The sequence below is a fragment of the Pan paniscus genome, chromosome 5 (genome assembly GCF_029289425.2).
Source record: "Pan paniscus chromosome 5, NHGRI_mPanPan1-v2.0_pri, whole genome shotgun sequence".
Taxonomy (NCBI): Eukaryota; Metazoa; Chordata; class Mammalia; order Primates; family Hominidae; genus Pan; species Pan paniscus.
The window spans coordinates 70988776-71015755 of record NC_073254.2 but is presented as its reverse complement, the minus strand read 5'-3'; the positions used below and the strand labels follow the sequence as shown (position 1 = coordinate 71015755).

General features: G+C 36.0%; 1 protein-coding gene across 14 annotated transcripts in view; it reads left to right on the top strand.

The window, feature by feature from the left end:
• DST (dystonin) overlaps positions 1-26980 on the top strand; it is a 494203-nt gene that overhangs the window by 409973 nt on the left and 57250 nt on the right. For 12 of the 14 annotated variants that reach the window (XM_024929292.4, XM_063604922.1, XM_008954352.4 and 9 more), the window contains 11 exons: positions 5337-5498; positions 6987-7157; positions 9742-9908; positions 12123-12282; positions 12482-12808; positions 13332-13416; positions 14523-14764; positions 15687-15893; positions 24638-24757; positions 24953-25060; positions 26581-26799. In XM_024929292.4, the coding sequence (XP_024785060.4) occupies positions 5337-5498; positions 6987-7157; positions 9742-9908; positions 12123-12282; positions 12482-12808; positions 13332-13416; positions 14523-14764; positions 15687-15893; positions 24638-24757; positions 24953-25060; positions 26581-26799 (1968 nt within the window). The remainder of the gene's footprint in view (positions 1-5336; positions 5499-6986; positions 7158-9741; positions 9909-12122; positions 12283-12481; positions 12809-13331; positions 13417-14522; positions 14765-15686; positions 15894-24637; positions 24758-24952; positions 25061-26580; positions 26800-26980) is intronic. The other 2 variants (XM_024929293.5, XM_034962263.4) reach the window with 1 other exon arrangement.

Below are 26980 nucleotides of genomic sequence, written 5' to 3'. Positions count from 1 at the left end.
CTGCCTTTTCAGTCAAGTTTATTTATAGCTACTCCCCCCTCCAAAAAAAAAAAGTAAAAGAAAAATGTAACTTTCTCATAACGTTAGACTTAACTTATTTTTCTCTGAAGATTTGTTCTGTGCCTTGATGTGAACAATACCAGGTCCCTGTGTTTGTCTTTTAAATTTCTGGAGCATGGTTTATTTACCAGAATGGTGGAGTTCTGCAAGCCATCTTTAAGTGGATTACAGTTAACCAGAGCTCTGCCGAAATTAACATTCAGGCTGTTAAAATGCTTGCTCATTTGGAAATTTTAATCTGGAAATATCAGACTAAAAAGGGAAATGGACTGACAATGGAATGTTCTGAGTGTTTGAGCCACTGTTAAGTGTGTGTTTGTTTATTTTCTGTGTTTTGGAGTGTGTGAACGGGGACTTTGGGAGCTGGGAAAGGTGGACAAAGGAGATTTTTGTTCTCTGTTATTGATGCACTTTATTGTTTAGAATCCTAAAATCAACCAGGTAAAAGGATAGTTGCATTTATACTGATGCACTGCTGATGACCTTAAACACCTCATGTATTATGACATATATTATTTGAGCATGTGTCTTTATGCTAAAGACACTCCATAGTTCTGTTCAGAAGTATACTTTTTTGAAAGATGCTTTATCTTATTTCTTATCTGTGTCAAGAGCTGCAATATTTGTTTTAACTATCTGCAAAATGGGGAAGCCACTCAGCAGACCAGACTGTTTACGTCAGAATCCCCCATGTGTAGGGAAGGGTGAAGAAGAGGAGGACCTAAATATCGAAGACTGTTACGTCCCACAGCGGTCAATCTATGATACTGTTAGACTAAATGAACAGATAGACTCTGGTTCAAAAGGTAGTCTATCTTCCAGGCATTTTACAGATCGAACTTTACCCTACAGTCACAGAACACTGGATGTTAGTTCTTTATGCTCTAATGGTGCCCTTACTTCTTCCAGTGTATTTGAGCTGAGAGGTCGGGAAGCTAACAAACTAGATGAAAAGATGATCTTTGATGCACTCAAACTAAATAGTGATATCATTCGAACCACAGGATTACCTAAAGCCAAATCTCATGCGGAAAAGAAAGAGCATAGACGGTCATGGCGAATGTTTGTCCCGGCCAATTTTATGGATTATGCAAACAAAAGTGAAAGCTCTTTTGTTGAACCTGCTGATATGTCAGATGCTGTTACCAAGGCCAGCAAGTGCAGATGGGGTACTAATTCTCTCACTTCGGAGGAGGATGACTCTGGTTTATGTAGCCCTCCAGCAGAGAGGGAAGAAAAACAGGGCATTTTAACTGGAGACCAGTCACGAATTAAAAGTTTGTCTTCTGCTGAAGATATTCTTGTAACAGACCAATACAGACCATTTTTTTCTGTTAATTCCATTAGCGAACAGAAAATCCCGCTGCTTTCATGTCAAAGTGCCCACCCTGATGAAAATTTCAAAATGATTTTACATGATGTTTCTCCACTAGAGGAAGCAAAACGTGTAAATGGTCAAAGGGAAATCCACGATGAAAATTGTTGCCTGCAGAATAATTTGAAAGAGAGCCCTGTGAAGTGTGACCCATTAATTATGCCAAGAAATAGAGAAAATGAGCATATTTTTAATCTTGGAGAAGAGGACAAAACATACGGACCTGGAGAATCCCAAATCACAGCACAAAGTAGGGAACTCTTGAAGGATTCCCCTCAAGATTTAGATCTCTCTCACACAGATCTAGGGGAGAGTGATGTAGATTGTGGTAGCACCAGCTTAGTAGAAAATGTGACACTTTTGACACAATATGATTCAGGAGAATGCAACATTGCATCTAAAGAGGAAGTGGAGGCTCCTCTTTCTGCCCAGGAGAGCGAAATGCTCTATAAGAAGTTCTCCCTGAAATTCGTATCAGCAAGAAAGAAAGCAGCACCCAGAAAAACAGGGGCCCAGGCAGGAATATTGGACACAGTCTGCAATGGCTTTCAGTTGGTTCAGGTAATTCATGGAAATATGAAACTCTGCAGTGTCAAAAGTTTTGCGATTCTGCTAAAAGTTTGTGGTTCTGTTTCAGAGTGGTCACTAGTGTTTCTAATAATAATCAAATCCACACTTTTGTTTTGGGGGTTTGACTAGCACCCTGCAAGATGCCACATATTGATAAATGGATAATTATAACAAATTAATAGGGACTGTTTTGGAGAAGAATTGATATTCCCAGCTGTTCAGGGTCCTGTATTGATTGTGCAGATGGTGGCCATTCCCCTTCATTTAGAAGGCCTCCACTGTGAATATATGTTAATGTTAGGCTTTTACACAAATTGTGGTAAAGACACTGCCATTTAAGAGCCATTATATTGGATTTATTAAGCTTGAACAGGCTTAGTCATGAAGGTACAAACTATTATATTGTTATGGCCTGCAAAGTACTCTATCCACATTAAGGACTTTTTTTAATAGGTTGAAAAATTTCTCTCAGGAGCTCTGCATATGAGAGTAGAGTTATCATGCTGTACTTTGCAGGCATTATAGCTCCCAACTTTTTGTGAGTGGTGAATGAGGTAAGAAAGTAAAGGGTGCAGCCTTGTAATAAGTAGAGATTGCTTGTCAAGCCTGTAATTTTTTTCTTTCCACTCAGATTGAAGTTCAGCTATTTTAGTACTTTTACTAAACTCTTCTGGTAAACTTGGCCTCAAAGGTAGTTTTATTTTATTTTAAACTTCTCTTCATGCTTGTGTGCTGTGGGTTAGATTAGGGGGAAAGGCTCTCTTCATAGGTATTTTGTTAACATTGAGAGATAAGGAACTTAGACAATATCAGAACCGTTCCTCTTCTCAGTCTGTGAAATAATTGTTCTTGTTAGTTATGCGTTTTTCTTAGACATGCAGTAAATGGCATGCTAATTTAAAAGCTTAGCAAATTAATTTTTTTCTGTAAAGGATATTTCAGTTTATTTGTAGAAAACAATTAAATCTTAGGGGAGTATATACTCTTTAGTAGTTATCTTTTTAAATCCTTAGTATATTTTTGGGGGCACTTTAGAAAACTATCAGATTTACCTAGATCTGCTCCAATATATACCCCTGAAATTAATTTAAAACCAAGACCAGAGGTTAAGGCAATTTAATAGAACATTATTGTTATCCTTTTGTCCTGAAAACTATATAAGAGGGAAAATAAAACGTTTCCTTGAATGTTTATTTACAAGTTCCTGGAATTTAAAAGGTAGCAGTTTTTGTACACCCCCACCCTCCGCCCCCACTTTTTGATAAGTAGTAAAACATATCCAAAGCTATTAGTCCTGGAAGTTATAACTTAGAAAGTGGTATAGAAATGAAATTGAATTATAATGCCAAATTCTATCTTTAACATTCTGTTGCCAAGTTTCTGTTTACATATTTGATAAATTTTACCTTTTTGCAAAATTACGGAGACTTCCTAAGTTTTTCCTCAATGATTTGGGTGAATCTTATAATTTATTTGATTATGTGTAATTGATTTTTAAATATTTATTATTGTTATATATAAACTGCCAGTATGGAAATTGTCTATATACATTTTCTGTGGAAAAGGTAGTTTGAGTTTTTAGCTAGGAGGAGATTTTAGAGAAAATGATCATTAATTTGTTTGCTGTTCTCTAATTTACTCATGTATACAGTAACACAGGAGTATCCTGTATGCTAGGCCTTAGACCAGAGTCTGGAGGATTTGTCTCCTGCAGCCTCTACATCTTTCAAAGTTATTTTTCATACTGTGTCTGCAATTTTTTTCCTGAAGTGCTATTTTAATATGTGCCTTTATTATGTTTCTGTGTATTATGATTAACTGTCCAATCATTGGTATATTTATATAGTGCCCTTCAGGATAATGACTCAGAATCTCAAACTATGTTTTACCTTAATATCGATGTGAAACTTTCCTTCCTTAGTTCCAATAATTTATTTTCCTCATGGCATCCTCCAAGCCCTATATCAAAAACATATTATCTATGAAAGAGTTGGCTCATACCTGTAATCCCAGCACTTTGCAAGGCTGAGGTAAGAAGGTTGCTTGAGCCCAGGAGTTTGAGACCAGCCTGGACAACATAGTGGGACCCAGTCTCTACCAAAAAAAAATTTCTTTTAATTAGCTGGGCGTGGTGACATGCAGCTGAGGTCCCAGCTACTGGCGAGGCTAAGGTGGGAGGATGGCTTGAGCCTGGGAGACAGAGGTTGCAGTGAGCCGTGATTGCACTACTGCCCTCCAGCATGGGTGACAGAGTGAGGCCCTGTCTCAAAAAAATAATCATAATATTGATGTATCTACTCCCAGTATTATCTGTTAAGGGGTTGAAGTCATCCACCTAAGATAGAAATATAAATTTCCATACTGATATTAATTTGGCAAATAAATATTGGCAAATATTACATGCTAGGTACCATGGTAGGCCCAGGTCATAGAACTCCTGTAAGGAAAACAAATTTCTGCTTTCATGGCACTTATATTTTAATTTAGCACATTAAATCCTTTGCCAGTCACAGGCAACTGGGGAACTGTAAATTGGATGGGATAGACAGTAAGGAAGAGATTGCTAGGAATCCACTGTCAGTGCAGGTGTGGGTGACAATGACTACAGAGTAACCAGAGTTGCTGTGCTGGTAAGGTATGTGATCAGATCCATGGGGTGAGGTCATTGTATTTCTTGAGAGTCCATTGGCATCTTTGTAGACATTGAGGAGGCTATTTGTGTAGGGATCCGTACTATTGCAGCACATGCCTATGTATTTTTCATTTTCCTATCTCTGTATTTTGGCCCTCCTGCCAAGCCATGTTTTGGCCACTTGGCTCACCTCATCCTGTCCCTGATTTTCCATTTCCAACGTGAGTCTCAAGCTTCAGTTGCCAGCTGGCAGCAGCCATTCTTAGGAGAGCCTATTAGGATTGCCTTGCCCACGAAGGCTCATTTTGTACTTATTTTATGTTTTTGCTCTTTAGCATTTTCTGTAAATCTTTTGCTACAGTTAAACTGGGACAACAGAAACGTTTTCATCCTATGATAATGAAGCAATAAAGAGAGGAGACACGTACTGTCTTCTTGGTTTTATAAGTAACTTGATTAAGTATACTCAGAATATCATTCTTTAGTATTCTCAAATGTTTTTGATGTGCTACTAATTTATATTTAGTTTCTTTCTGTTCTTCAGAAGGTAGCTATGACCTATGGCTAGACAATAAAAATTATCTTTACCTCTGTAATAATTGATGGTTTCCACAACCTGATGCCTAAAGAAATGCTTATTATATATTTGGCGGTTGATAGGTAATATAACTCATATAATTATTACTCTTTTAACTGCAGGTATTTCAGAAAGAAGAGATTGAACCCTTGCAAGGTAAACAGCAAGATGTAAACTGGTTAGGTCAAGGCCTTATTCAGAGTGCTGCCAAAAGCACTAGCACTCAGGGCTTGGAGCATGACCTGGATGATGTCAATGCACGGTGGAAGACTCTCAATAAGAAGGTAATTTTCTCACCCCCTTCATTGCTATTTTGCTGATTATTATTCATGAACATTTGTGGTGACCATGAATCATATTTGTGGTAGCCAAACTTTTCTAAATATGTCTACTGTTTTATATTACTGTAAACTGGATGGCTCAAACTCAGATGCCTACTGGAGCTAGGTAGGGAATCTAAATGAAAGGAAGCAAACTGGGTAAGACAGAGCCTCTTCCTGCTGTTATCTCGCCTTTAATCAAGACAGGGTCACAGATACAACAGTGCAGGTATGATGGGCACATGCATCTGTAAGGGTACAGGTCACTACTTAGTTCCAGAAGATCATTGACATGTAGGCATGTAGGCCCACTGTTGCCAGATATTCTGTTTACTTTCAAAATAACCTGGAAATCTCACTTTCTATGTGAAACCTTCCTATTTTCAAATATTAGCAACTAAGTTCACACCATACAGACAAAGTTATGTCTTTATATCATTCCTGGACTAAGTCCTGCTACCCTCACTATAGACCATCAACCCTCAATTACTTGTAAGATGTAGGTCCAACCTTTTTCTAAATTCCCATGAGAGAAAACACTAGAAATAATGCTCTGATATCTTAGGAAGATAATGCTGACATACGATGGCAGGCAGCTTTTACGAGACATAAATTATCAGAAAATTATTATGGGATGGCAGTGCATATCTGGTTGTGGCAGTGGTGGTTACTCTTGTTGTTTTCTTTCCATTGACATCTTCAGCAGGTGCCAGGTCTTGAAACTATATTATTCATTCTTTAAAGTCTGATACATATGTGTAGTGCACCTTAAACACAGTTGGAATGCTGTATCAGGTGTAAATATAATCCATAGCACTTACAATATCTTTCCAGCTACTTTATTCAGTCTAAAAGGAAAATATCTGTTGAGACAAGCAATAAGATATCTCTATGTAGGACACAGAGACTCCATTTACTGGTAGACAAAGGGCCTGGTTTGTTGAAAAAAGACTCCAGAGCTTGGAGCTAGCAGAACTTAACTGGATACTTTTGTTATTCTTGCCTAGCAAAATATAATTCTGATTCTCTCTGCTATAATAGTTCTGTTTATTCTTAGTCTTTTAAAAATCATTATCTCTGATATTTATCAGAAGGAAATAAAATGCAATATTGATAAAAATGACTAATGTGCTGTTTTTTACGATAACTCTAAAATATTTGAATCATTCATTGCTAATCATAAAACGTATTAGACAATCCAAAAATCTCCAAGATTGAGTGCTCTACGTTGACTGTGATGGTAACCTTATTTTCATGCCTACTTGCTTAAAGTTTGTCTCCTTTTCACTGCTATCCTGCCCACTATCGATACTTTGGGTAAATTTTAAGTGAAAAGTAAAAGAAAATTTGTGACCACATGGGAAAATAAAAGCATGTAAAGTAGTGATTTGTGCTCAGATTGCATTATTTTGTGAAACAAATAAATAAGTGGAAACAATTGGCACTTTGCAGGTGGCTCAGCGAGCAGCCCAGCTGCAGGAGGCCTTGCTGCACTGTGGGAGGTTCCAGGACGCCCTGGAGTCCCTGCTTAGCTGGATGGTGGACACTGAGGAGCTTGTGGCCAATCAGAAGCCCCCGTCGGCTGAGTTCAAAGTGGTAAAGGCCCAGATACAAGAACAAAAGGTAAGTTAGTCATGCTTTTGTATTGCGTTTCATATTAAATCTTAATAACAAGAGAAAAAATGCACCTTGTGACTCTTTTAATTAATAGGATAACCTAGTTAACCGGTTATTGCTGCTGTAGACATTATTTTGTTAGTCATTCGACAAATATTTATTGAACATCTACCATGGGCCAGGCCTTGTTCCAGATGCTGGGAATATATCCTTGAATAAAAAAGATGAAAATTTCTCATTGAGTTCAAAGCCAAGTGGGAAGGGTGTGCCAGGATTGAAAGACAATAAGTAAAGTAAATAACTGAATGGTGATAAGTTAGCAAGTGATGAATAAAGCAGGGATCGGGGAGAGGCATCAGGAAGCAATAGAGCAAAGATGAGGGACCTAAAGTGCTGGAATGGAGGGAGGGAGGGGGTGTGTGTAATTTTAAATAGGGTCATGAAGGAAGGTCACTGACAAGATGGCATTTGTATGGAAATAACATTGTTCCCTTATATATTAGGTTGATCCCTATGAAATTGTCTTTTTATATATTAAATATTGACAGTTTCTTTTGGTTCAACCTATTACTAAAGAGACAAATATTTGATTCATATATGCTGAGGAATGTGCCATTGTGTCTTTTGACACTACTAAAGTGGGGCCAGTTTGGGAAAATAGGGTCTTCAGAGGGTTGATATGTACCTGAGACTGACCACATGATAGTTTTTGTGCCCCTGATAGCAATGGTCGGGTATGAAGTATTTAATACCACTTTGAGTAGTAATCAGCCAGCCATGACTTGAGATGACATGTGGGAAGGATCCTAGAGCATGGCGTACTGTTAAGGTTTCTCCCCTCTGGAACTTTAAAAAGAAGAGGATGGATTATGTTAATTACGTTATTTTAAAACTCAAAGAAATGTTTTAAAATTTTACATTAATTTTTTTTAATTTATAAAAAAGACAACATTTTAAATTTCTCTTTCTGTGCCTGGCTTATTTCACTTAGCATGGCTGCTAATAATGTACTGTATATTTCAAAGTTGCTAAAAGAATAGATTTTAAAGGTCCTCACCACAAAAAAATGATGAGTAGGTGAGGTGATGGATATGTCAATCAGATTGATTTAATCATTCCACAATGTATACATATATCAAAGCATTGAATTGCACCCCATAAATTCAATTATTATTCATCAATTAAAAATGGAAAAAAACAAAAAATTCCACATTTACCCTCAATTTTTTTTTGTATTTAAGACTTACTGCTTACTTTAATTTCTACATTTAATACTATCTCCCTAGAAGTTTTTGAAAACTTCAGCATATTGGGAAATTATACCAATTAGAAATAGGTTTAGAGGTAAGGATTAAGGACACATAACTGGAAACACATTGCATTTGTGCGATTTTTGCATAATACAGTGTCTACCATTCACAATTTAAAGTTAACCCCCAGAGTCATGATGCTTAGCCAACAAAACCTATTAATTGATTTTGCTTTTTTAATTGCTCGAAGCTTTATTATTAAAATGTATTAAAGTAATTAGTTCTCCTTGCTGCCAAAGCACCTGTTGTACTTTGATTATATCATGACTTTAGTATATAAAAAACTGTGCCAACACAGTTTGTATGTCTTACCCTTCTCTTTAAACAAGTTCCTCTTACCTTCTGCCTTGGTGGTCCTGATCTCAAAATACTCTTAGCTTTTTACTTCTGGGTAACTGTCAAATCTTTACTCCTTAATTACCAGTCAGGATCATTAAGGATGCAGTGAAGCATAGTGTTTCATACACTTACGCCTTCCTCATTGCTGGTAGCACAGTGCCTGTGCACAGCAGTTGCTCATGAGCCATTTGTTTGATTAGATTAGAGCAAGGTATAAGGCTAATTATAGCAAACATTTCATTTCAGGTGCTTTGAAATGTTTAATTAGAATCAAATTGAATTTTGTTTCTGGTGCTAAATCCTGAAATATTAGTCTTATTTAGCCAGCTTTGGAGATTTCTGACATCTTCTACCCTCTCTTCCTGTTGCCAATGACGTGTAAAAGCTGTTTTAGTTTGCAGCCTTACACAGATTTTAGGAGCCAGTCCCACCTAGTAAAAGGAGCCAAGAGCCTCTCGTTTTAGCGTTGTTAACTTGTGAACTTGGGCTGAGTCTTAACTTCCTTGTCTATAATGGACTGTTTAACGTGGGAAAGGGTTTTGAAAACAGTAATGATTTATAGGAACCTTTTGTATCTTGACAGGACAGATAGTTGTTGAATGTTTAAGGCATTCTTATTTCATTCCGATAATGGAGATTTTGCACTTTTTTCATGATTCATTGGAGTTATCCTAAGTGGCACCTTCTACCGTATTATTCTATATTAAAAAATTAAAATTAGTTTTGTCTACTATGAAAAGCCCCTGCCACAGTGTCTGACCCAATAGTAATAAATCATTAAACAAATGAGTTACCTTTAAAATCTCGCTTTTCAGATCCTTTCATATGTGCATACATACAAAATACATTTTTGTCATATTTCAAATGTACTTAGAATACATTTTACTTTATATTCATACAATTATTCCCTTGCTTTTTTATATTTAATGTTTTGTGTCAAGCTTCTCCAGAGATTGTTGGATGACCGAAAATCTACGGTGGAGGTAATCAAACGAGAAGGAGAAAAAATTGCTACAACAGCAGAGCCCGCAGATAAAGTGAAGATTTTGAAACAGCTCAGTCTCTTGGATAGCAGATGGGAGGCATTGCTTAATAAAGCTGAAACAAGGTAACTTATATACTTCCAGTTCTTTTGAAAGAGTAGCAGTGGCCTCTGTCTACAAAACTGACATTTTGTATTTTGGTAATACTTTTCTTCAAATCATGATTTTCCTATGTTTATCATGTATGTGAACAGAGATAGCAAAGATTGTAGTGCCTCTTTCCTCATTCCTCTAATGGTAATGGCTTGTCACCGCTATATCCCAACTTTTTAAGAAAAGCATTTCCCTTGGGAGTGATTACTTCATTTGTTTATTACATAGTTACTGCCTGCTTACCATGCATCAGGCACAGAGTTAGGTCTTGTGTTATAGGGGTGAGCTGGGCAGATCATCTCTGCCATCAGATAGGGTACAGTCTAAGAGGGTTTATAGCCATTGAGAAGTAATGATGAATGTGATGTCTCAAAGTTGAAATACAGGTTGCTGTGGGAGCATATCACAGGAAGAACCTAGCCTAGGGGCAGGGAAATGACAGTTAAGCTAAGTTTTAGAGGGGAATGGGAGCTAGGAAACAAAGAAGGTAGAAGGGTGCTCTAACTTCATGAAGGCTAGGAAGCCTAGAGCCTGGCTCCACTGGGTGTTTGTTCTCAACAATTTTATTACAAAACCCCAACCCATATTTCAGTATCTGCATTGATGCCGCATTGACTAGCCATAGTAGTAGCTACATTGAAGAGTAGTCACCTAGGCTGGTTGGGTTGAAATAGATGAAAATAGAAGAATCACTGACCTGAGTGAGTATGTTATATAAATTCCCACCTTCTTTGGAACCAGAATAGTGAAGAGAAGGATTTGTCTAAACTTCAAATACAGAGTATAATTAATTATAGCTTTAGGGCCATAGAATAAAGTGCTCCCAAAGAGGTGAAAAATCTCATGTTGTCCTCTGATATGTGTCAACAGATTAACCACTCTGTGTAATGCCCTGGGAGCTGTGCCCTGGCTGCCATGGGAGATACTCTCAGTAATTTAAAAATAATAAATGAGTGAATGTCTAGATCTCTGCTTTACTACCATAACTAGTCTTCTTTTCCTAAAACTTTCTTCACAGAGATATTAAATTGAGGGATATTGGTAATGGTTATGATTCATGCCCAGATTTATTGTGGACAGTTTAAATCATAGTAAGTGAACTCCCATCACAGAATAGTTATTTCCACTGATTTTAGATGATTGGATATTTGAATTTAGAAGAAAAGGTCACAGATAGTGATAATCCAGAGGTAATTATGAATATAGTAATTTTATTCATTTTTAGGATCAAATATATCAACTGAAAGTTTTTAAAAATGTGTGTGTATTGTGATATGTTATAGAAATTATGTTTAATAGCTTATGCCAATTTTCTGTAATTCCCTTCTTCTTCATAGAAAGCTAATTTTTCAAAACATGTAATTCCCTGAAAATTAAACATGATAAGAAGTTAAGGCAGCAATATCTCTTGATCCCAGCAGAAATTATGTATACAGGATTTGATACTGAATCAGGTACTCTGTATGCAGACCAGAACAATAGCTTGCTCTAGATAAATACTGAGGACAGCGGAAACAGGTTTTAGCTTTAGTCCTCTGCAACTGAGGAAACGTATTTCCAAAGGTATTTTAAAGTGCCAGTAAAAGTCCAATGAATACTTCTCCCCTGTTCATGATATTTTAATCCATAAAATATTAATATTGCTTTTGGGAAGTAAACCTAACCCTGCGCTTTTATAAAATAGGAATCACTATTAATTCCACTAAGGAGAGGAGGAAGAAGCTATGTATGCTCTTCAAAATTTGAAACCAGTTTTGACCATTTGATTAAGAGCAATCTCAGTAACTGTTGCTCCAATTGAAATTAATATATAAAGCACTTAAGATGGGGCCTGGCACAGAATATGTGTTCAATAAATTTTACCTGTTGTCGTTACTATTACTGCTGTTATTATTATAACATTGCTGTCATTATTATAACTGTAACTATTGGAAGTATTGTTACAAAAGATTACTTCAGACTTTCATGAGATTCAGGAACTTGAGGATGATCTGTTGTTCAACTTTAATTTTTTTTAACAGAAGAATTGTTTTAATATGTTCTTTAAATGTTAAGAGATTTAAATTTTAACCTTAGATAGTTTCTACAGAAAATGTTTAGAATAGATTGCAAGAGCATGACTGAAGATTTTTGTTGAATATTTCACACATTCTTCATCCCTAAATGACCTTTTGGCACATTTGTAGGAATCGTCAGTTGGAAGGTATCTCGGTGGTAGCACAGCAATTTCATGAAACCTTAGAACCACTGAACGAGTGGCTTACAACCATAGAAAAGAGGCTGGTGAATTGTGAACCCATAGGAACCCAAGCATCTAAACTTGAGGAACAAATTGCACAGCACAAAGTAAGATATAAATCACACATTAGCGAGGTTCAGTTTTTATTGTGTGGTTTTGTGACATAAATTTGAGTTATGTACTATTGTTTTGTTTAATTGCAAACTAAATCCATTTCACATGTCATGCTTTAGTTTTATTTATGTTTTCATTTTTATTTGTCCATTCTTTTTGTTTTTCTTCTTTATTTTTTTAAACTTTGCTTAGGCCTTAGAAGATGACATCATCAATCACAATAAACATTTACGCCAGGCTGTTAGCATTGGCCAGTCCTTAAAGGTTTTGAGCTCCAGGGAGGATAAAGATATGGTGCAGAGTAAATTAGACTTCTCTCAAGTATGGTACATTGAGATTCAAGAGAAAAGTCACAGCAGGTCTGAGCTCCTCCAGCAGGCCTTATGTAATGCTAAGATTTTTGGGGAAGATGAAGTTGAACTGATGAACTGGCTGAATGAAGTGCATGACAAACTGAGCAAGCTCTCAGTCCAGGATTACAGCACTGAGGGGCTATGGAAGCAGCAGTCTGAACTTCGGGTATTTTGATTTATTTTATTTTATCTTATTTTTTCATTTCAATTGTCATTATTTCTTAGTCCTTATTTCTGTGCAATTTTATGTTTATGATGATTTCGATGAATTGCTGTACTCAAAAAAAGACTGTTTATACAGATTACTTTTAATGAAGTCATTTTAAAGAAAAGAGTGACTCTATCTAATTAGCTGGATATTTCACTTTTCATTTTGTTATTTTATTGTTGTATACAAAGACCTGTATTAACCAGTACTTCAGTACGTCCACAAAGCCCATTTTCATAGGGCCCTAAGTATTTTCTGAAAAGGAATATGCTGTGAATTATGGTAGATGAACATGGGACATGGGCCACAGAGGTGAAAAGAAGAGGTCTAAACATGGGAACAATAAGAACATTTGAAAATGTGAGATATTTACTCAAATATGTCTCTGTGAAATCTAATTAAAGTTCTCTGAGATTAACTAATGTTAATGCTGACTTAAATGTTTTTCCCCCCCACATAAAAATGGTACCTGTGTTTTCAGGTTCTGCAAGAGGACATCTTACTCAGGAAACAAAATGTAGATCAGGCTTTACTAAATGGTTTAGAACTACTTAAACAAACCACAGGTGAGATATCTTTCAAATCAAATCATCATGTGGTCAGCATTTTATATTGTTTTCAAAATATTTTAGGGATGGGAAAAAACCAAAACACTTTATAATTTTTGGTCCATTCCAAGACTTTTATTCTGGAGAATGCTTTGAAGACCAATCAAGGGGGTGGTTAGGATATGATCTCACTTTTTTCTCATGATCTCACTTGAGTTCTTGATGGAAGTTGTGTGTATTACTCATAACATAAAGCACTTTGGCACAGGAGCTCATCAGAGAAGCCCAGGACAGAGTCACATTACTTTTCCACTTGTGGAAGGCAGATGAACACGTAGGTTGTAGACAATTTCTTTTTAAGATAGATTGCATTGCAGTGACACACAGTATGGCTATGTGCATAGCTATACATGGGCTTCATTTCTTCATGTCTGAATCACCAAGAAAACTGATACATAGTTTAGTATCTAGATGAGATTTTTAGGACAACTCAGGGAAACTAGTTTTAGTGATTCCTTTGGTCATAGGAATTTCACTATACCTATATTCAGTTCAGCAATATGTGTATGTTGGGGGCAAGTACCATTCATTATGCATTGAAGAAATTAAATGTAGAATCAAGAGCCTTGAGCTAGAAGTCTGAAGCCCAGGACACAGTTTTTCTGTGTGTCAAAAAATGAGGTAGAGGCAAATAAAGATCTGTTGGAATAGTGCAGATGAGTAATGATGAATAACTAAGAGCAGAGAGGCTAAGTATCTTGCCCAGAGTAACCCAGCTTTTAAGCCATGCATGAAGTCAGTATTTGAACTCAAGCAGTTTTTAACCCCTCTTCTTTGAAAACAAAGTCTCATACAGATAGATACAAAAGTACCGCTTTCCACATAGCTAAAGACATTTAGCCTTTTCCAGTTCCTACATTTGTATTTTCAGAGTGATTTAGATTTGCTGGAAATCTTGGGAAAGATTAAAATTTAGAAAAGGGCTTCTCTTGAGTAAGATTATCTTTAGAAAAATGTCTCCTTTTGTTCTGTGGAAATTTCATCAGTGTTCCATAATATCTGAAGAAACCCTCCCCCTGCCTTTTTTTTCTTTCATAAGAAATAATGTGACTTTGAAATTTTAGGTGATGAAGTTTTAATAATTCAAGATAAATTGGAAGCCATTAAAGCAAGGTACAAAGACATTACTAAACTGAGCACTGATGTGGCCAAGACTCTGGAACAGGCGCTGCAGCTTGCAAGGCGGCTGCACTCCACACACGAAGAGCTGTGTACCTGGCTGGACAAAGTGGAGGTGGAATTACTTTCATATGAAACTCAGGTTCTGAAAGGAGAAGAAGCAAGTCAAGCACAAATGAGACAAAAGGTAAGCTCTGATTTCTGCATTTTGGATTAGTCTTTTATCTTTTAGGCAGTCTTATTCACACAAAAATAAAATTATATTTGTCTTATGTCATTACATATGCTGAAGGATGCCTTGTTGGGTGGAGACCCAATAGAAATTGGCAGCAGATCAACTGTTTAAAGTTTTAGGAGCCCAGAGATGAAAACAGTATGTTATAATTGTTGCAAGAGTCCTATATTTGGGAGTATAGTTTATTACCCAAGGAACAGAATGATGAAAACAAAAAAAAAGGAAAATGATCATTATTTCAGAGACACACATAATTTGGTTGGAATACCAATATTTCTATAAGATAACATGGGGTGGGTTTTCTAATTATATCACAAATGTAGTATACTGCATGGTAATCATTCCTCTTTTCCAAGATATCAGCCTCTGTTTTTATCATCCTTGAAGTATGATCACATGTGGGTGAAAGGGAGTTGGTGAGATCAGGCTCACTGAGCCTGTAATGATTCTACTGTCATGATTTAAAGCCAGTTTGTCATCATTTTGAGGGTCACTTAATTCTGGCTTGGAATATCCTCTTCATTTTACTTTTCTGTTACCTGATTACTTAGAGGTTCCCAGAAAGCAAAGAATAATACATGTTAACTTGCTTGTTTTTGCTTCTGAAATTTTAAATATTTATATTAAATTTCAAAGATAAAATCTTGCCGTGTCGACAAATGAATTGTTCTTTGAACTTCTCAGGAAACATTTTTCTTTTTGCAAAATAGCTTTAGATAAAAAAGGTTTATTTAACTCGACTGAAACTAAGGGAGGGGGGGAGTGGGGCAAAGCATCACATTATTCGCCTGCGAAGGACTTGAGCTCCAAGAACAGTTAAAGGAAAAGTCTGTTGAAGCTCTTAAGTGTTACTTACTTATTTGTATGTTTTCAGGAACTGAAAAAGGAAGCTAAGAACAACAAAGCCTTACTGGACTCCCTTAATGAAGTGAGCAATGCTTTGCTGGAACTGGTACCATGGAGGGCAAGAGAAGGACTTGAGAAAATGGTAGCTGAGGACAATGAGCGCTACCGATTAGTGAGCGACACCATCACTCAGAAGGTGGAGGAGATCGATGCAGCCATTCTGCGATCACAGCAGGTAGGGAAAAATGGTTTGTTGTTTAGGCAATAAATTTTCTCCAGCTGTTCTTGGAGCTTTTACCTGAACAAAGATGACTGTTAATACTGTTTCCATTCATTTGCTGTGCTTCCAAAATGAAAGGGTGGATTTGAAAAGAAGTTGACTGGGCTTCTTCGACGTCTGAGCACCAGGGCAAGGCTAATCTGCACATTGTTCACAGCCATCTGCCTCATTGTTTCACAGATTTATCCTTACCAAGTCAGACACTGCGAAGATCAGCCCAGCTTTCCAAACAAAATGCTTTTGTCTACACATATGCATATTGCTGATATTAATTTTTATGTATTGACTAAGTCTAATCTGTATGTGAGTAAATACTGTGAATTGTTATGTAAGTCAGTATTAACTGTTCATTTACAGAAAGCTGGGGCAAAGAGAATGTTTTCTTTTTAAAAAGGAAGCAGTTTTGTTGGTAATGTGAAGTTTTTTTCTGAAGATGACAGAAGGGGGGAAAAGATGATAGGTTCCAATTTGTCTATAACTCCTGCAGAATATATACTCCAAGAGTTTTATAGGCATTCAGCCCTTAGCCACAGCTCCCTGGGAAGACTGTGGGCAATGAGTAGGGTCCTGGAAATAGAAGTTCGTAATATAATACATGTGTTGATTAACTTTAGTTGAAATTTCTGTGAATATTTATATTAAGTCATCACAGTTACTACAAAGTTTATGTGTGGGGGTAGTATGATATTGCACTGTACTTTAGAGCAGAGCTTGTGATGGTGTACGACTAAGCTTTTACTAGTATGAGCCAAAAGCAAGAGGCATAAATCAAGCTGATTCTGTGGGAGCATCCAGAATTAATTTTCTAATGTTGCCATAGAAATGGAATTTATAGTTAGTTCTAAAGCATAATGTTCTGCTCCTCATTTTAGTGCTGTGCTCTGGGATCACAACAGCTGATGAAATGCAGTGATAGCAAAAGCCCTGGCTAAGAAATTTTTGTGAAGGAGGGCATTCATGCTTGAGGAATGTATTTGTGTGACTCTGTTTAAACAGAGGAGTTTGTATGCCTCATTATTATAGGAAAATGAGGGTGTTTATTTGTGAAGTTTATTTAACTATTGAAAAATATATTTTTTTCACTGAAATGTATTTGAACGTTTCCCAACTGGCACTGAAGGCTTCTCTAAACCGCAAGAAAATTATTCTGTACTCTTGGGAGTAAGAATTTCTTGAGAAGTTGACTATGGTTGGCTGGTTCAGTAAAGTGAGACAGTAATAAGGGCACAATCACAGATTGAGTTTTCACTGGTTAGTAATCTCTGATATGTGCCAAGGTCATTAACTGTGGCCAGGTTCTTCAAGGTTTTGCATATAATTTCCAAAGGCATGGGGGAAAGTAAGTCAGTGTAAGTCTTCCAGAATCCTTTAGGAAAATAACGATTTTTTTTTTTTTCTGATAGAATTAGTCCTTATTTAAAATTTCAAGATTTTCTCAAAGAATATAGAAAAATTCATGAAAGAAAGCATATGTAAGCAATTTGGTCTGTATCCTTCCAGTCTTCGTCTTGAAAGAGAAGGAGAATTTATATAGTAAAATCCTTTTGAAAGTGAAAGACAATGTATATAGTAAAAGTCTTACTACCAATAGATTACACATCTTAATGCCACTGATATCTTCTGGTTGTTCATGTGTGTATTTTTTATCTTCATTTCTTTGAAATACCTGCAAGTCTGTCCAATGAAAATACCTCCAATAAGGCTACATAGACACACAGATGTTTAGAGCTGGGAGGAACATGCCCAGCATGCATGGGATAAAGTGACTTGCATGTGGTCTCACAAGCAGTAAGTGGCAGAGTAGCAACTAAAATTTAATCCATATCTCATTCTCCCTCACTGCTGTGCCTCCTCATAAATTATATATAGAGAAAAACCCTCGAGGGTGGTAAACCATTTTTTTTCTAAAAATTCTTCAATAATCCGAAGGTTCCATTATTACAACAAAGTGGAGGTATATAATGAGAATATTTCCAGCTATAAAGACTGTGGAGGATGGGAATACAACACTAAAAGGATCATAAAACATTACTGTGTAGGGAAACGTAAGAATAGAGTAGTAGGTACCTGTCTTCCTGGTGTGGCAGAGATTTTGCACTTAAAAGATAAGTTTCTAAACTCATAATTTTCAAGTTTATAAAGGAGCTAATATATCCCTGAAATATTTTATAAGGTTGCCTACTTATAGATGTTTGGAATTAGGACCAGAGTACAGTTTGATAAAAATGTTTGTTTTCTGTTTTACCCAATAACTACATCCATGAAATATAAAAAGGAGTGATTAAAAAAAGCATATCTTTAGACCTGGACATTAGCCACGTATTTTGGACTATCTGTTTTGCATTGTTTAAACAAATTACCATTCTGAGTCTCTTCTCTGTATGAAATAGGGACACGATATGACCTGAGCTCATCTTTTTAGACACACCTTTAGTCATATGCAATTTGTTTTATTAACAGTGACTCTTCCCCCAGACCCCTGCCCCCAGCCTACCAACAGCCACACATGATGGGGTAAGGACATGTGTCTTGAATAATACTTAACAATTTTAAAATTTATAGATTTAATGATTTGTCCCAGTTAAATCAGGGAGAGTTAAATTAGATTTTCAATGACTAGGTGTTCTGTTTTCTGAGCAGAAATATCTCTTAAGATACTTCATATTTTTTCCCAGTTTTAAGGTTGCATATATACAGATTTACCTCTTTTATAATGTCAACCTGCTTTTTGAAATTTAACAAAAGCATAAGCACTTTGTGAACTGTCAAGCCACAATCGCAGAATGTATTGACTTCTAATCATCAGCATGGAAGATGTCAAGAAAAACATGGAAAAGACTTAAAAGTTTGAAGGGAGAACAGAAGGGAACATACAGATACCTTCTCATTAGCACATACTTTGTAACCACTTTGTATAAATTTAGGTTTTTAAAAAGTTTTGATTTGACAGGGTTAGATTTTCTTGTTAATCCTATATCACAATAACAGTTTTGAAAAGATACGCTATTGAACTTTCATAACATAGGTGTGAAGGCCCTATTTGTTATTATTTGAGAAATAATTGAAAAACCTCAGTAATGGGTGAATGAGTAAGAACTTGTACATTCACTGATACCACCCACCAGTCCCCCAAATCTGACTCTAGATTTGCGGGCATTGATATTCTAAAAAGGGTATTATTTTTTAAAGTAGTTGGGCCCATTCATTACTTTTAGGAAGAATCTGAATGGGACAAGGCAGCTTAGTAAATAATGATGTTGAGCTGGACTGCCTCCCTTTTACAATACATGCCATTATCGGAGTTATAAACTGTACGTATTTTTGCATTTTAAACCTACGCAGAGTAGCATACCTTTGTTGCTTTCTTTCTACAAGCTTTGTGGAAATGGAGAAAGGCACTTTTGCTTGAAAAATGTGCAGACTTGGGTTCTGAATTCAGACTACCTTGATTCTTTAAGCCTCAGAGCAATTCATCATCCTTTGCTTCTTATAATGTACAACTGTCAGTAGTTGCTAAAATATGTATATCTTACTGGGTCTGGGAATCCCAAGCTTTCTTCAGCAGTTCTAATTGCTTGGCTTATGTAAGTGGGCCCCATAATAACCCTGTTAGAAAGGCCCTTGGATTGGTGGTTTGGGTGCAGTTAATGCAAACAACTCATTGGGTCATTAGGAATCAGCCTGGAGAAAAATATCACCTGTTTATTTTTTTTTAAAGGACCAGAAGGAAACATCTCCTACGGAAATGAGATTTGTTCAGACCCTCCAGGTGTTGTGGATGGGAAAATATGTCTTGTGTTATAAATAAAGACAAGCAAAGTGGAAGGAAATGCTAATCAAAAGAAAGTGATAAGATCCCCAGTCAGGGGAAGGGAGTGAAAAGGATGTCCTTGAGGTTAAGGTTTGCTTATCAGTTTGCCTTAAACCTCTATTAAAACCTATTGTGTATTGACTGTTGTGATATTTGGCAGTCTAGAAGTCAGACCACCTTCATTAGAATCTCAGGCTCAGCGTTTACTACCTGAGTAGTCTTTGGTAAGTTAGTTAACTTCCCTTTACCTCATTTTTCTAAGCTGGAAATGGAGTTAATGGTAATATGGTAATACATGATACAGCTGTCAGGATTAAAGGAGGTATTGCATGTTAAGCACTTAGAACAATGTGCTCAGTAGGATGCTGGCTGTTACTGTTTTAGAGAGTGTTTTTCAGGCATATTTAGATGTAGCTACTTAAAATGTCTTGCACTAACTTTTAGAAAATTCCTGAAGGCTAATTCAACTATAAACAGAAGTTACAGTAGCTAGAGTTGGTGGTTCGGCTCCTCTGATGCTATTAAAGTATTTCCCCAAATACAATTATGGATGCCAAGATTATCAACATTTTATGTTAAGTCAGATTTTACTACTTGTATGAGTAGTAAACAAATTTACTAAAATTTGACCTAGTGTATTTCTCTCCATGTTGCTTACATGTAAAGTGAGCCATGTTTATGGTCCATTAGAAATATGTTTATGGACCATGTTTATGGTCCATTAGAAATGTTAACCAGTCATTTGAGTGAGTCATAGACCTAAAATGCCTCGCCTTACTATAAATTACTTAATGTAGATCCTGTAGCTACTCCCTTTGTTGCTTAACAATATTTGATAATTTAATTTTAAAAGTTTCTCAGATGACAGGCGGGAAATATCTGTTTGAAGTCTTTTTTTTTTTTTTTTTTCCTTAACAGAGCAAATGTTTGACTTGATCAAAGAAACATTGTTTGGATTTCAGCTTTCCTTTTTTGGCAACTTAGATGATATCACCATACTGTTTATTGCTGGAAAGTTTTTTTTTTTTTTTTAAATAGGGAAGACATAGTGTTAAACTAATATTAATATTTCACAGCCTGACTGTCTTTATGAGGACACTCATTTAAATACTGTCAGGCTGAACACAAACAAGAGGGGTGGGGTATTACTTTATTTTTTTTTTCAGGAACCAGTAGAAGAAAAAAATTTATAACTGTTAAATTTTATTCAGATATCTTGCAGTATTTACACTCAGGTAGAAAGGCCTGAACTGTTTTTTTCAGTCTTATATTCTTTAAATGAATCACATAATCAATTTTTACCTATAGCTTTATATGCCTTGAAAAGTAAGAATCCACAGAAGACTCTTTCACTTCTTTTTCATGGGGATTCTTTCTCCACACCTGAAGCTGCTGAATTAGTTGATGAAATGTTTTTCTTTTGTTTTCATATTGATCAATAATTGCTCATGAATAACTTCATTTGAAATTAAATAATATCACAGAAATTATTGAACCAGCTTAAGATAGATTATTTTAAGTGGTTTCTTGGTTTCCTTATAATTACAGAAAGTCTACCTATAAACTTGACGATATTAAATTTTCAATATCAAAAAATAAATTATACCCCACGTTTATGAAGTTATAGCAAAACACTGCTTGTGGGAGTGTACATTAGCACATTCTACCTGAAGGGCAATTGGGCAGTATTACATCGAAGAGAGAAAACACAAATAGGAACTTATAGGTGAGACGTTACCCACAGAGTTGGTTTTCTTTCTTTTAAAATTTTTTGTATTTAATATATTTTCTTTTAATTTTTAATTTTTATGGACACATAGTAGATGTGTATATTTATGAGGTACATAAGTTATTTTGATACACGTATACAATGTCTTATTAAAATTAAACTTGTTTTAAGATAATTCTAAGTTCACCTGCAGTTGTAGAAACAATACAGAGAGATCCCATTGTATCCTCTACTCAGTTTTCCCCAGTGGTAACATCTTTATAGTAAAATATCACAAGCAGCATATTGACATTGATACAGTCAAGATACAGAATATTCCCCTCACCACAAGAATTCTTCATGCTGCTCTGTGAGCCATACCCATTCCATCCCACCCTCCCCTCCCTAACTTTTGTCAACCACAAAGCTATTCTCCATTTCTATAATGTTATTTCAAGAATGTTCAAGTATTTTTTCAGTCACAATCTCTTTCTCTTCTCCTTCTGGGACTCTGATAACATGAATATTAGGACTTTTGTTGTAGTTCCACAGGTACCTGCAGTTCTGATTATTTTTAAAGTTATTTTCTATTATTCAGTTTGGGTAATTTCCATTTCTATTTCTAAGTGGTAATTTCTTTTCCTTCACTGATTCTTTCTTCTGTCCCCTTCATTGAGCTCATCCACTGAGATTTTTATTTCAGTTATATTTTTCAGTTCTACATTTTCATTTGGTTCTTCTTTATACTGTATATTCTTTTTCTTTGCTGAGATGTTCTGTGTTGTTGATGAAGCCTTCTAATTTCTCATTTGTTTCAACTGTGAACATTCAGAAGTACTCATTGAAGCATTTTTATCATGGCTGCTTTAAAATCATTGTCAGGTAATTCTAACATGTCTGCCATCTGGGTATTGGCATCTATTTGATTATCTTCTTTAATTCAGTTTGAGATTTTCCTGGCTCTTATATGATGTTATGAGTGTTAGAACTTAAGCTTTCTGTTTTAGCTGCCTTCCTCTTACCACTCTGGCAGAAGGTGGGGGTGCTACCAGGTGAAGGTAGAAGTCCAGGTTCCCAATTCAACCTCTGTTGACACCTAGGAGATGGCTCGTCATTTCTGCTGAGTGGGAGTGGGAGTTCCACCTCCCTATGTGGTCTCTACTGGTACCACGGTGCAGGTGGCTGTGATGGTGACACACTGAGTGATGATGAAGATCCTGACTCTCCACTAGGCCTTCTCTGATATCACCCCAGAGGAGTGGAGGGAGGGGCAGTTCGTTATTGCTTAGTGGGGGTGGAAGCCCAGCCTCCCCACATGGTCTCAACTGACAGGATGATCTGGGGATGAAAATTCTGGCTCCCTACTTGGCATTCTCTAACATCTCCCGGCAAGAGTGTTGGGGACCTTGTCATGGCATTGCAAGGATAGAAGTGTAGGCCCCCCATTTGTCCTTTCTTGGCATGAGTGTGAGTGGAGCAACCATTTTTTCTGTAGTGTTTGGTTGGAATAGAGTGGTTATTGTTTAAAAGTTGTCTGTTTTGCTAAACTACTCCTTTCCTGGTTCTTTGGCTAGAGAGAGCAGGCTTGTTTTGGGACTTTGTACCCGTTAGTGTTGTGTGGTTGCTAGTTTCTCCAGTATTTAGTCTTAGATACGTGAGGCAAAAAGAAAATCCCAGAGAACTCACCACTGTGTTCTTCCTTGTGGCCCAAGGTCTATGGTAGTTCTGTCCTCTTCTCTCCCCTTTGTGGAATCTTCTTATGTATGTTTTATATATAATGCCTGGGATTTGTAGGTGTACTTATCATGAGGAACAGAGAAAAGCTAATGTGCTCCATCTTCCCATGAGTTGGCATAGTGTTGCAGAGTTTTTAAAGTGTGAATTTTTAAAAATCTAGTTTCTTATCTCCACCCATCTTTCTCCCCACCTACCTGTTCTCCCACCTCATCTGGATTTCCAGATTCCTTTGAAAAGTTAGAAGATCTGGCAGTACTGGACTTGAATAGCCAAAATGTTCATTCCTCATTAATTCTTCCAACTGAGGTCATTTCAGTGATCATTTATGGTTGGTACTGTGGTGTCACAGGCCCATTTTATTCATGGGAGGCACTGGGGTTTATCCAATGGAAGACATTGAAAATGTTCGTGCTCTTTGACTTGATAGTCACTTCTAGGAATCTACACTAAGGAACTAACTAGAGATGCCAACAGAAATTTATATACAAATATATTCATTATAGGGTTGTTTGTATAATAACAAAAATGCAGAAAGCTTAAATGAAAATCCAGGTATGCTAGAATATAATGGTATTATTTGAAAATCACATTTAAAGGAGTATGACATGGGAAATGTTCATACTAAATGAAAAAGCAGGATATGAAGCTGTTTATACAGTGTCATCCCAGACATTTTTTTTACAAATCTTTCTCTCTTGATTTGTGGAAGAAAATTCACTACAATACCAGCAGTGTTAAATCTAGGTTTTAATTTTCTTCTGTATGTTTTTCTCTGCTTTATGAATTTGTACTGTGCTTATAAATTACTGTTTTAATTACTGTTATGATCAGGAAAATAACATTTCTTAAAATATTTAAGAATGCTCTTAAAAATGTTTTCTGCCATTATTAAATGAGATGCTTAAAAATTATACATGAATCATTTAGGGGTATACTCTGCATATATAGAGATGTATATTTACACATGCATTTATAAACATAATAGTATAATAAATAAGTGGGGATATTCTATTCTTTTTGCTTGGAACTATGTACTTTGATAGCAGAATGTTAGTTGCATATCATAGGAGTTGAAGTGATGGGTGAAATGATTAAAAGATGGTACCTGGCTGTTGGCTTTCATAACTGTTAGATTTGGACAGTACTCCTAAGGTGCAAATTATTAAGACTGCCTGAAAAGAAGGCAATAGTGCTAACTGTCCTAAAATCATTAATGCAGTGCTATAAATCCAACATGTTTTAAGAGCTTGTGTTTAATTACTCTGTGGAAAGTTCTCCTTTCTTTAAAATTTAGTCATTATCACGAATTATTTTAGGATGCCATGAGGAGACAAGCTCGGATTTTCCACTTGTGTAATAAGGATATTTCAAAGAACTGTAGATAGGTATTTTCTGGCATCAGGAACAGGAACGTGCTGACCTAATTATTTATCTTTTGTTTAGTTTGACCAAGCAGCTGATGCTGAGTTATCCTGGATTACTGAAACAGAAAAAAAATTGATGTCTCTAGGTGACATCAGGCTTGAGCAAGACCAGACTTCTGCTCAGCTTCAAGTTCAAAAGGTGAAGAAATACATTTCCAATTGCCATATGAATTATTTGCTGGTGTGCTCCAACTCTATAAAATGTGCTTGTATGATTTACTTTTTAAGACCCCTCTAGTATAACGTGATATTTTTAACTACTTAGCCTAATTGTTTTCATTTTAGCCATACAATTTCTTGTTTTATTTTTTGTCTTTATTTTGGTAAATCACAGACATTCACCATGGAGATTTTGAGACACAAGGATATTATTGACGAACTTGTTAAATCTGGGCATAAAATCATGACCGCATGCAGTGAAGAGGAAAAGCAATCAATGAAGGTATAATCTTGTCTGTGGACTGGTAGTGGGACTCTTGAAAAAACAGCAGGTGTTGAGCTTTCAGTCCTAGAAAAACACTTCTCCGTTATCCACAGCTGCCATTTAAGCAGCAAAAATAATTAGTTTAAATAAGGCATTTTTCAAGTTTATAGAATAACAGTGAAAGGAATATTTCTTAAGGGAATCACTATGAGGACAATCTTTTTGAATAGGCACAAAGGCTATTAAGGTTTGAGACCTTGGTTAACTGGCACGCATTAAGCATTCAGTTAATGTTAGCTGTAATATTACCATTATTATCAGTATAAATTATTGTTTTTTATATGTATCAACTATTGTTTATGTGCTTCAGAGACATTTGGGCCTCTTAATAAAAACCAAAATATGTGGCTCTCTCTAATGCTGAAATCCATTTTGTATAAAGTTACAGTAAGCTATATAGGGAAAATATGATCTGAGTAATTAAGGAAGCATTCAGCTTGTGTAGTTTTAATTATCCTTTAATTTGGCAGAAAACCAGCCACAAATAAAAATGTTCAATTCATATTCAGACATCTAAGCAGCCTGAAGAAATTGATGTATATTCATGCTTCTGGTAGGAAAGATACCCCGTGCATGGCAAAAAAAAATAGGAATCTCTATGCCTAAAATCATATTTTAAAGAGTATGCATTGCTTTTAAGGTAGACCACAGATAAAATAATAGAATGCACAATGTAATGATATGCACTCTTTTATTTATTTATACTCTACAATGGCAATTTGCTTGTTTATAATTGAATATTATTTTTGTAAAGACTCTGATGTGAAAAATACAGATTGTTATGAAATAATTTCTTTGTTATTCTGTGGTTTATTGGGTTATGATTGTGCTTTATCTTCTGCTATTAGTTTTTGCTATGAGTTTATACCATAATCTAGATCACTGTGACTACCCCGTTAAATCCGTGTATAGCACAATGGCAAATGTTCTGCTTTGATTCCTCTTTCTCTTTCTCCTTCTCTTTCTCTTTCTCTTTCTTTCTCTTTCTCTCTTTCTCTTTCTCTCTCTCTCTCTCCCTCTCTCTCTTTCTATATATATATACACACACACGTATATATACACATATACACATATATATGTGTGTGTGTATATATATAATTAATTTTGTTAACTAAAAATTTTGACAATTTCATTTGCAAAAGGTGGTCTTTATTTTTTTTCTGCAAAATATATGTTGCCAGAATCATATGGGACTTGTTTTCTAATCTTGAAGCCATTGTAAGAATGACTGGAGAATTGTGCGTATTGGTTTTGGAGATCTCAGTGTCTTATTCATAAAAACTTGAGGCACTTTAATTTAAAGTGAACTTTTGTACGTATAAACCATTCAAATCTGAATAGCTTTAACTGATGTATTCATTTAACATATATTTGTCAAACGCCCACTCTGTCCAGGTGTACTGTGCTGGACAGAGCACTCTGGAGTGTGTGTGCTCGTTGGCCTGACCAGTTAAACATTTCATCCTTTTATTTTCTAGAAAAAACTGGACAAGGTACTGAAGAACTATGATACCATCTGCCAGATTAATTCAGAAAGGTATCTGCAGCTGGAACGGGCACAGTCCCTGGTTAACCAATTCTGGGAAACATATGAAGAACTTTGGCCATGGCTGACAGAAACACAATCAGTCATCTCTCAGCTTCCCGCCCCAGCCCTTGAATATGAAACTCTAAGGCAGCAGCAGGAAGAACATCGGGTAAGCCTGGTGTGAAAGAGAATATTGTATTCCCCATTAAAAGAGAATCATGATTTTTATGGTGGTTTTTAGTACAGTTAAACACTTACATGATTAAGGCATTTTAGAATACCGTGTTCTGGTCTGTGTAATTTGCTTACCTCATAATTGCTTCTTATACAGGGTTATAGTGAGAAGACTC